The sequence below is a fragment of the Crinia signifera genome, chromosome 3 (genome assembly GCF_055691185.1).
Source record: "Crinia signifera chromosome 3, ASM5569118v1, whole genome shotgun sequence".
Lineage (NCBI taxonomy): Eukaryota > Metazoa > Chordata > Amphibia > Anura > Myobatrachidae > Crinia > Crinia signifera.
The window spans coordinates 253,588,617-253,600,623 of NC_139219.1; the positions used below are offsets into that span (position 1 = coordinate 253,588,617).

The 12,007-nt window shown below is 45.9% G+C and overlaps 2 protein-coding genes across 5 annotated transcripts in view; one reads left to right on the forward strand and one right to left on the reverse strand.

Annotated features, from left to right (window-relative positions):
• LOC146062985 (uncharacterized) overlaps positions 1-702 on the reverse strand; it is a 37,833-nt gene extending 37,131 nt beyond the window's left edge. The window contains exon 1 of the mRNA XM_083174991.1: positions 524-702. Within this exon, the coding sequence (XP_083031117.1) occupies positions 524-702 (179 nt within the window). The remainder of the gene's footprint in view (positions 1-523) is intronic.
• VEPH1 (ventricular zone expressed PH domain containing 1) overlaps positions 1-12,007 on the forward strand; it is a 337,859-nt gene that overhangs the window by 58,439 nt on the left and 267,413 nt on the right. For all 4 annotated transcript variants that reach the window (XM_083177879.1, XM_083177881.1, XM_083177880.1 and 1 more), the window contains 2 exons: positions 1,692-1,907; positions 7,477-7,692. In XM_083177879.1, coding sequence (XP_083034005.1) covers positions 1,770-1,907; positions 7,477-7,692 — 354 coding nt within the window. In that variant the 5' untranslated portion in view covers positions 1,692-1,769. The remainder of the gene's footprint in view (positions 1-1,691; positions 1,908-7,476; positions 7,693-12,007) is intronic.

Sequence of the window (12,007 nt, forward strand, 5' to 3'; positions counted from 1 at the left end):
CAGCTTGGGATGCAGTTTTGTGAGGATTCGCAAAACTAGAACCCACTGTGGTAGACTGCAGGGACAAGGCCGCACCACAATGCACCCGAAAACATGGGCAAAGTGCGAGCACTTTGCTATACAGCGAAGCACATGCACATTACTGGTTGCCCCCTAGATGCGAAGCCAGAAGCAGGCCAGCCACGTTTCAGGTCACAACAGCTGCATGTGATGTCACGCAGGTTCTGTACCCACCCCACCACCGATTGGTCCCAGAAAAAGCTCAGTTACAGTGACGCAAACGCTCTGTTGCCAATCCTTGTTGCTCCGTTGCCCCCATTGCTCTGTGGACTGCAGTCGCATTAGACACGCTGATCTGTGATTAAGCCAAATAATTAATTTTTTATATCATACAGTATACAGCTGGTGGATTTTCTGTTGCCATACAATAGTATGGTGACATCAAAATCATTGACTGTGTTATCTGCTTTGATACATATGGAACATACTGTAGGACCTTTTTTTTATTTAGTTGCTCTACTACCCCACTAAGACCCAGAGGGCTTCCTGCAGAAAAGCCTGTACCACTTTTTGGTGGATCTTAGTAATTACGGGAATCCCCATTAGACTGAGATCCTCAACAATGCCAGCACCAAGCCTAAACTGCCCAAGTGTTCTCTCCGTCCTCCAGCTAAATAGCTTCCATTTACATATCTTGTGCATATCTTATCTGCAAAATGAAATCTAAATTTTAATGAACTTTCCCAGGGCCGCCATCAGGGGGACATTGCAGGACTATTGTTCTGAGCCTGGACACAAAGGGAACCTGAAGCAGGTTGTTTATTATTTAGCCATGTTCTACACATAAAGCCATCTGTGGTCATTCAATTGATGGTCTCCCTGGCTGTCACTAGATGGCGCCCAATGGAGCAATTCAGTTGTTTCTCCGATTGGGCGTGCATGTAGTCTCCTGAAGTGCAAGTTGAAATGTGTGAACACCCCCGGATCTCGGCATTCAAACAAACGTTTGAGCTCGCTACCTGGGGCTTTAGATTGTTTTAGCCACTTTGCACGTTTAAACCCAATACTTATCAAGGGGTACCCAATAGGAGGACAATTGAATAGCGCCAGTGGGCACCCATTAAGTATGGTGTCTGCAAAATAATTGAATTGTCTCCTGTGAGTAAGCTTTTTATACCTGTAACTCTGCCTACTGATTACTTCCTCCTACTCATACCTCCAAGACTTTTCACTTACTGTATCCTACCTCTGGAGTTCTCTCCCTCAGACTTTCCACCTCTCTAAAACAACTGCAAATGAGCTCTCAAGACCCACTGCTTCATTATACCCAGCCAATCTCATCTTAACTGTCTGTTTCATGCTTACTGTCGACCCTATCTGTGTCACCCCTATCACGAGCAGGACCCTCATGTGCTTTTCCTTCCGTTACTTAATCCATCTTTGATGGCACCAAATCCGCCTGTTTTCTGCCATGCTGATTATTCTAGTGTCCACTGCGATGCAGCTATTTTTATGTACACTGTATTTGTCCTTTATTGTATTAAACTGTAAGTGACTGTTTTGCTTATTTGTTTATGTACTCTGTAATTGGGCGCTGTGTATCCTTTGTGGTGCCATATAAATAAAGGATAATAATAATAATATATGCACATTACTAAGTATATTGTTCTTCTACTGTATATCTTTTTCAGTTTAAAGGCAAAGTGAACAAAGAATATTGTTTTCTAAATGGATGGATGTAATGCCAGCCTACGGAGTTAGTAACAGCTATGCACAATTTGTTTCAGTTGGTATTGGAACAGAAAGATCTTTCTCGAGCAGGCGACTTATTTTCTTTAGATAATTTTGACATCGAAGGCAGCTTGTCAGAAGCCCTGGAACAAATCAAAATAATATCATCTTCTACAGTAAGTATAAAATCTGAAGAGGTAATCTAACATAGACATCGTTCACCAAATTATGGCTTCTGGAGTACAAGTTTCTATTTATTAAAATAGTTAAGCTTTTTTTTACTGGTTTAGCCTCACACCCCGGTAAACATGGTGGCTCAGGGGTTCACTTTACTGCAGTGGTTCTCAACCTCGGTCCTCAGGACCTCCCAACAGTTCACGTTTTCCAGGTCTCCACACAGAGGGGGTTATTCTGGTTCGTACGTTATTAACGTACGCCGGCGGATCTGTTTTTTTTTTTTATCTGCGCATGCGTACTTTCCGCAATGCACAGTCGCGGCAACTTCACACCGCTCACGGACGGGTCTTTCCATGCGAAAAAACCTGTCCGCAAGAGTACAGTCATTGTGGGCGGCATAGGGGCGTGTTGAGGGGAGCGGCCGAAATAATGAGGGAAACTGGGCGTAAACATGGGCGTACACGGGGGTGTGCACAAAAAATGTACAGTGCTACTACCGCTCGATCGGCGAAAGCACCGTGCATTTCGGACACAAAACAGGCGGCCGCCACCGCCACCTCCAGACCACCCCTACAGATACCGCATGAGAGCGGACGCCTGGGTCTGCTAATTAACGCTGATTACTGGTCAAACACATACACCTGAATGTAATAAGCAATGCTGCAGCCTATTAAGTGAAAACCATTATTTCACTACCTGCAAGCCACACACAGCACTTAAACACATTGGAAGCATATCTTTCTACACTTCTCTACATGTAAAGGTTGGTTTAATTTTAGCTAAGGTTAATTTTAAGACCTGCTTATATATGCCAAGGTAGTTATTTTGTAACCATTTACACACATTCTGTAAGTGTTTTCATATACTTTAAACAGCAGCACACTCAATCTACACAAGTCGACATGCATCAACCTTTTCCAGTGACGTGCGGTGAGGTTAATGGCTGGTGAGGCACTTGGCCAACACCCCACACCATAATGCCCATTACACATGACAACATACTGTAATGTCCATTACTCCACACACTGTAATGCCAATTACACATGACGCCACACACCGTAATGCCCATTACATATGATGCCACACACCGTAATGCCCATTACATATGATGCCACACACTGTAATGCCCATTACACCCCACAGTAAGACTGCTGCTTTCCTACATACATACATCTGGTCCCTGCCACTCTCATACATACATACACCCGCTGCTCTCATACATACACATACCCTGTCCCTCTCAAACATACACCTTCACTATAATACATACATACACCCTGCTGCTCTCATACATACATACATACATACATACTGTTGCTCTCATATATACATACACCTTCACTGTAATACATACATGCACCCTGCCGCTCTCATACATGCACCTTTACTCTTATACATACATGCATACACCCTGCCGCTCACACCTCCACTTTTATACAAACATACTACATTGATGCTCTTATACATACGACACACACCTCCTTTAGCTCCATACACATATAAAACACCACCCCCACCCCCAACAATACAACAAAACCCCAGTGCAGCCCCATACAACATTTCCAAACACCATCTCCCCCAATTACAAACTTTGTGCAGCTCCATATGAATATAGCAATCCCCCCCATTCACAGCCACAGTGACACCACCTAACCTGGGTGGTGACTTAGGGGTGGATTAATCAATGTCTGCAGAACGTTCGTTATGGGCGCAGGTGTGCTTTACCAGTTTAACTAAATAAGGTAAGTCATAAGCGCACTGTACAGAAAAATGTACATGCGCTATGCCTGCGCCCCCGCACCGCCGCCGCTATTCCACCCGTCAAACGGGTTTGATAAATAAGGGGAAGCGCTATCCCCTGCTTTAGCGCAGGAGGATAGTGCACTGACCCCTCAGCGCAGCATAATAAATCCACCCCTTAATCAGCAACTACTCCGGGGCGGTTTTCAGAAAGGGCTCCTTACCCTGCTTATGACGCCGCCGATGCTTCTTCCGATGGGGCACGGCTTCCAAGTCCTGCGTGCTCCCGGCTCTATAAGTTTGGCGACTTGGTGGTCCTGCTACGGGGGGCGGCAGTGGCACCTGCTGCCTTCTGTGTAGTGCACAGTGCACGCATGAACCTCCTGCAGCATGGAGGCGATGTGCCGACAGGTGAAAAATGTGCAGAGAGTTGAACTCTCGCTTGCTTTATCGCGGCCCCCACAAAACGGCCGGAGCCAGGGGCAGTCACCGCTGCTGCTGGGCTCCGCTGAGCGCTGATATCCATGTGCCGGGCTTCGCCACTCCTGTGCTCTTGCACTGTGACTCGTGTGCAGGAGCTGATGAATTTGTCTGCTGCATCCGGCGCGGGCAGCTTTATTTTTGCGCTGACTGTGGCTTCTCTTCGGTAAGGGACAAATATACTGCTGTCGGTGAAGGAGGGGGCCAACAAGAGCTGGGGTTCTGCCACTGGACAGCTGGATGCACCGCCAGTCCTGCCGTACCCAATCACATTGATTTCAGTGACAGGGACGTGCTGTTATAGTGGCTGTAAGCATGTCCCTGTCACTGCGGCACCTGTAACGGTGCCGCTTCCAATAGGTTTTTTTAATGGGCTTTTACAGCCATCTGCTTGTCCTCGCCCCCTGCCCGCCCCCTGCTCCCAGCATTTTTCAATAGACAGCTGGAGGCATTGCTTTCGGTGCCTCCAAAATCAATTTAAACATTATGTGGCTTTTAAAATGTTTAGATTAATATAAAGAAAATACTTATGACACAGAATATGTGTCACAAGAATCTTCTTTGTATCATTGTAATCATTAATGACAGGGTAGAATCATTAATGACAGGGTAGGCACTGCCTCCCCTGCCTCCCCTGACTGCACGTCCCTGACCTTTTCACTCTTATACAAACATAGTTTTTTTAATTATGATAAAAATACATAAACCACATCTAACAGCTACAAGGATGCTTCAGCAATGTTTTAAGGCCATGGCCACTATTTAGTTAAAATGTATTTTTATTAGGCTGTTCATTAAGGTAGACAATTGAGGTAATAGAAAACAATAATTGATGAACAATTAGAATAATTCATTTAATTGGCTTAATCATAGTTGAAAGGCTAGATTAGCAGGGTCATATATGTGAAGGGTATGCCACTGTGCACGGACGTACGCTAACTCTCACGATCGGTGACATACGCTGAGTTTTCCATTGAAAACAGGCGAGACCCGTCCATGCAAGGTAGCGAACGCTCAGATAGCTGTAAGATGTCGGTGTGATAGGGGACGAGACCCGTCCGTATACGGTGGCGTACGCTCTGTTGTACGCCAGTTGTCGGTGTCTAAGAGGAGATCGGTCCGTGTGCGGTGGCGTACGCACAAGTGTACGCCACTCCCCTTTGACGGTGTTTGTGACCGTCCGTATGCGGATGTTTTGTGGGTGGACTTTCGCTCACCGGCCGCGTACGGGAAACGTACGGTGATACGGAGCGTACGCACGTTTGGCCGGCCGAACCAGAATAAGGTCCAGTATCACAAGTGAAGTAATTAGCCCCACCTGTGGATCTTTTAAAATGTGTCAGTGAATAATGAGTGCACCTTTGCACCTGCAGGGTGACCTAGAAAACATGACATGTTGGGGAGTCCTGGGGACTGAGGTTGAGAACCACTGCTTTACTGCATAACAGCAATATGGCGATCAGTTTAATACTAACATGTGCAATATCTTTACAGGGTGGTAATGTTCTTCTTGGGTTTGATATTTTCCCCTCCCACAGTTCAAAAACATGCTGTAATGATACTGGAAGACAATGGGCAAGAAGGGCAGCACTAATGTGGATCCATTAAGAGCGACCATATTGCCAGTGATAAGTGTACCGTGTGTACACAGCTTAAGACTCTACATATGTTATCTGGTCTAAAGCTCACAGAAACTTTGCTTGTAAAGGTGAGGCAGTTACAATACACCTGTTGAATAGTAGGAGAATAGTTGACATAAACTATAATGAATACGTTTAAACAGGATGCATGAGAAAACATGATCACAAAAAAGACTAACTAAAAATGAATTGGTACTTATGTATTATCTGGGCTCCCATGTTAAATGCACCCCATTTTTTCATACCCCTACTATCCAACTACGCATGGAGTTGAATTTATATAGTGTGGCGAGCGCAGCGAGCCACCGTGCTGAAGCGTGGCGCGCGCAGCGCGCCCCGCGAGGGGACGCGGTCTCATAAGAAAAACGGAAGCCCAGATATTACATAAGTACCACCATATTGTTTAGATAGAAATTACAGGGGCTCTAAATGAACTAAAAATTATAAATAGTGGAGATTTAGTTTATGTATTGATCAATGTATTCTAGGAATGGTGAGTGCCGTGAATCAGTGCTTTTTGTTTATTAGATTCATTTTTAATTAGTCTTTTTTTGTGATTATGTTTTCTCATGCACCCTGTTTTAACTTATTCATTATAGCTAATGTCAACTAAACTCCTTGGTGCTTTACACCAGGGCCCTGATTCTGGTAGACTCAGTAAGTTGCGAAGATCGCAGCTCACTGAGTCCCAGAGGGCCTGCCCTGCCGAATCGCTGCCCCCAACCATCGCCATGTGTCACAAAGACATGTGTCCGCAGCAGAAGAAATCATTTGATGGTCACGACCATCGAATGATTTCTCCTGCCTTCGCAAATATAAGTTAGTGGAGACTTACTTATATTTGCGGACAGCAGGATGAACACACGACGGGCAGCTGGCATCATGTGACATCAGCCACGTGCCCCCCCGGAACTCCTCGTCCCACCCACAATTCCATGGGGTTAGTTGCCAAGTCCGTTCGCCAAGAGAGCCTGCACATGCACATAAATCATTAGGCGCGTGCACAGAAAAAAAACCATTGCTCCCCGTGCGTATGCACGGGGGATGATCAAATCAGAATACCCCCCCCAGGTGTGATGGTAACTGCCTCACCTTTAACAGTTTCTGTGAGCTTTAGACCAGATACTATACATGGAGTTGTAAACTTGTACACACTATAGATATATCTGCAGAACAAAAACTTGTTCCTAGTCCGTTCTTACATAAAGTGACTTCTGTGTCCATAAAGTAGAGTTATTTTTACCACACTTATGTGTGCACTGCCGACATAAAGACAGTACAGTATTTGTGTACTGTAGTTATGCATGTTTGCTTTGCAGGTGTGTAGATACTTTACATTTAAACCACTAGAGGGCATTATTGCTACATAAAGTGACTGACTATAGACCATGCATAGAGGAATATATTATTTTACTTTGTGCATTCAGATTTTATGAACTGGTATAATGTGCATACATAAACTATTATAATACTAAAACATGATGTCGCCTAGTGTTGATTTTTGTGTGACAATAAATTAACAATGACAACACAACAATAGATTAGCAATGACAACATCATTTTATATCATTCAAATTATCCAACAATTTCAATGCAGACTATCAGGCCCATTGTCATAGTGTTCATTTATACATATACACTGTTCAATAAATGATATGATTAGTTCATAATATGTAAAAATGAAGTTTATTTCTTTTTTATTAAATAGGATTATCAAACTAATGACAACAATCAAGCCGTTGTAGAAATCTGTATAACCCGCATCACAACAGCTCTTAGGGAAACAGAGTCTATAGAGAAACATGGCAAAGCCCTTGTGTCACTTTGGGAGTCATGTTTGGAGCACAACCTGACAGCAGCGGCAAAAGATGAAGACACTCCACATGCAAAGATTGCTTCTGATATAATGAGCTGTATCCTACAAGTGAGTACGCGTTGACACTTTTGTATAGTGTGGAATTTTTTATATATAATTTTGCCCTGTGAGGACTTTAAAACGGGTCTGAGCCTGAAACCCCTTTCCTACTGCATGTTGTAAATGGTATATTACTGGTTAATTACCGTTTTTTGTACCTTTCACATTGAACCTGTTTTGAAAAGTACAAAAACAGTAATTCACCAGTAATATACCACCCCTCCCCTTGTACCTGGACCGCCCCCCCCCCCCTGCCCCGGTACCTGTCAGCTGACTGATGATTTCACAATCTCTTAACGGACCCGCTTCCTCTGCTTACTCCTGAGCTTGGACCGCACTGCCCAGATCCCCAGTGCCCCCTCTGTCTGTGCACCTTCTGCAGCCTCCTCCTGCATGATGCTTTCATGCATCAGTCGGGGACCTGCCGACTAGGAGCACATGGTATGCCCGCTGCCTACTCTTCCTACTGCACTGCCCGGATCGCTGCCAGGTACCAGGGGAGGGGGAGAGCAGGGGTACCAGGGAGGGGGTGGGGGTACCAGCTGCAAGATACCAGGGGAGGGGGGGGGCGGGGGTACCAGCTGCAAGGTACCAGTGGAGGGGGGGGGGTACCAACTGCCGGGTACCGGGGGGGGGGGGACAAGACAGGTAGCAGGGGGAAGACCAGTGTGAGATCTTAAATACTGTTTAAGACCCTTTCCCACTGCCCAAAAAAATGGGTAGGACACTGCTTCTAACAAATACCAGTATTTGAAATTAGGAAGATTGCTAGATCCTTCAGGGAGAGAGGGAGATTACTAATATTTCAGGGAGTCTCCTGCAGAATGCAGGAAGGTAGGCAACTATGCAATTAATAGGTACCAGCCTCTACATAAACATAATATAATAGGGAATTGGTGCGCTCTAGGGTGCAGACAGTTATTTCTTAGTTAGGTGCATAGTAGTCGATAGAATGCAAGTAATACAGTATCTAGGTGTTTCTCAGGTTATGATGTTATAATCAAAAGTTACCCGTCCTGATAACGGTAAGGTCTTTGCAGAGTAGGTGGAATCTGCGTTTGTAATTCGTAGATAGGGTTTTCTTAATTGGCCCAAATTCCATAATCTGTGTTCTGTTGCAGTTGTGAGCCCATTCTTTTACAATCCACCAGGTTCTGTGTATGCCTTTGTTTCACTTATTTACCACCACTCTACTTAAAATAGATAAGCACGCTATGAGGAACTTAAGAACTTTCGCTATTGATACCGAGTGAGGTAATGTGTTGTTAATGACCCGGATTGTTCTCTCTCTTATAATGTAAAACCATATAAGAACTTTTCAAGTCCAACGGGACTTGTTCCTTTATATTTAACATACTATACAGACTCATTACAATTTTCTAAAAATAATTTAACTTTTAAGCAGGGGTTAAAGAGGTGGTTGTGGTGGTGGGGGGGGGGGGGGGGGAATGTTCCACCACCTGAAATGGTGAGATGGAACTAATTCAACCTCGCCTTGGTCCTGCACGGGAATTTTAACAGAAATCCATTATAGTCTGCAGGGAGTTGCCAAAAACCCTACCACTGTCCCTCGTCCCTAGTTCGGGAAGGGGGGTTTAATTAGATGGCAGAGTGAAACCTCACATCAAAAGATGTACTGGTATGTCAATATATTTTCTGTTTTACAATTATTTTATTGGCTTTTTAACCAAAAATAGGCCTAGTACGGCATTCCACAAATATATTGCAGTTCTCTTCTGTTAAGTAGCAGATTTATGGTTTTTGTCACAAACCGCAGATCTCACCATCGGAAACATCGGTCATTACCCTCTCGATGGTCTGTGTTGCATGAGAGGTCTGTCGTCCGCATGGCATCCGATGTGTGGCGTGATGTTCCCAGTGTTTCCGCGGGCCGTTGCCATGGTTCCCTGCCGGGTGCACGCCGTTCCCGGGCAGCATGGGCGCCGCCATGACACTCACCGTCAGCTGACCACCCAGACCAATCCCCACTGACCATTTCCTTCACCTCTGACCCGCACACCTGTACCTGAATCAAGGTGTGTGCTCCACTTCCCAGTGTTGATTGGTGCTGCAGCCGGCAGCCAATCACAGACAAGCAAGGGGGATAAATCTGGCCTGCGGCCTTCCTTCCTTGTCTTGAACAATTGCTTATCTGCTCCCAGTGTTCTCCTGTGTCAGAGAAGTTCCCAAGACTCCAAGATCTCCAGGTTTCCCTGTGTCTCGCTCCAGCGTCGCCTGCACCTGCGATACTTACCTGGTTCTATCCATCTCCAGAAGACTCCTGCCATTCCACCTCTGCAGTCGAGTAACCGGTGCTCAGCTGATTATCTTCATTGGCCTCCAAGCCATCAGTGACATTTACCATCTTGTCCTGAACTACCGACAGGCTCCGTAGACTCCAGGGTTGACACCCATCTGCTGTGTATCATAGTGACTTACCATCTACGTCCTGTTGCTCCAGCATATTACCTGAGCCTCTCACCAGCTGTCGGCACCACGGTCGACACCATTGGTCGACATCCCCTGCAATCTCCAGATTGCGTCTTCTTCGCTGTGCTCTCAAAGCTCCTTTCCAAGCTCAAGTATTCTCGCCCTAGCCTGCGTCCAGAGGACCAGGGCAGGGGGCCACGACCTGCCTGTCAGACGCAGCTAAGTCCAAAGCTCCTTGCGGGGCTCCCTTTGAATACCGCTGGCAGATTAGACTCCGCGCCCCTGTTCCTGGTCTCCGCCAACACTCTGGTTCGCTGTGCCCTGATCTCCCTGTGTATGTCCTATATTAAGCCTTCTGCATTCGGCTACCCAGCGCCCTCCACTGGTCCACCACGGTTAAAGCCGGGAACACAAAAACCGCCTGCGCTGACAGTTTTTTTCCTTTGGAAGATGTAATTTTTTTCATACTGTATAGGAACAGGTCGCATAGACTGTCTAGATAGAAGCACTTTGTACAACATACACTTTTAAAGCCCTTTTTGAGGCAAAAGAAAGTAAAATAACAAAAGCAAGATAAAATCCTAGCCTGTGAAATCATACTTACATATTCCCTATCTATTTATGGAGAATGTATGTGCCTATTTTTCATCAGTGGCAGTTGGGATTCTAAAAAGCATCATACCTTATCTTATCGGAAAGTGATAAATTGGAAAATAAAACTGGAGACTACTGTATCCGGCAAATCTTAGCCGATCATGGTGTTATGGTTTCAGGACTGAACCCTCAGCCGGGACTGCTGTTTAGAACAGCCACGGCGGGACCCTACACTGCCTCTGTTGACCCCCGAAGTAAGGTGACCGGTTCCCGCAGAAACTAGGCTTCGCCTGTAGCCGCCACGTTTGAAAGGGTGAGTTAAGCCCGCCCTAGCTCCGGTGTAGCCAGGAGTTAAGTGAGGACAAGGAACCGGGGACCCCCTAAGGTAATCTAGCTAAGGAAGCCTAACTAAAATGAAAGAAAAGGCAACTTGCCGTAACTAACTTACGCAGCTAATGCGCCAGCGACCTAGGCGCCAACCACCAGCGACCGCGTCGCTTACACAAGAATAAAATACACCACACCAAAGGCACACCACAAACAATACGTACAAGACAATAAACACGGAATAGGGCGGCGGAAGGTAGCATCTATACAAAGCAACTAAGTGAACAGCGAACCGCTGAGAGAACACCTCTGCATACAAACAGAGGGTGGCCAAATAAAGACAGAGCCCAGGAGGGCCACAGGCAATAATAAGATAAGCAAGGCCCCAATAAGGGGTACTCATGGAGACCAGGAACTAGCTGACCAGGCAGGGAACACCACTGGGACGCACTCCCCGGAATAGACAGGCACTGGAGCAAAGAAGCTGACAGACAGGATTCTGTAACTGAATGAAAGCAGGCTGGAACTGCCAAAGGCCGTGAAGGCTGCACTGGGCTAAGTGCAGGGAGATATGACAAATTACCAGCAAACGGCTGGTGAACTCCAAACAGAGCACTACCCACACAGGTGACCAGCTGTGGATTGGAAATAGCAGCTACAGTACCTGCACAGGAAACAGGAAACAGGAAGCTGGTTGCTAGAAGCTATCACTGGCAGGGCAGAGCTAGGGAGAATGCCTTAAGAATGGCTCAAGTGATTAGTTTCACATGAGAGAGATCCAGGCAGCTCCAAGCTGTGATAATGAGCTCTTTACCTCTCAGACTTGTGAATAAATTAAGTTCACAGCATACTGAGCTGCAATGGCACAGACCCACCACTGGAGGCCACCAGAGAGTCAAATGCCAAACACAATCTGAACTGAACACAAAACAGAACTGAACATTTAATCATAGTTCCTAATACATGGTCAGCC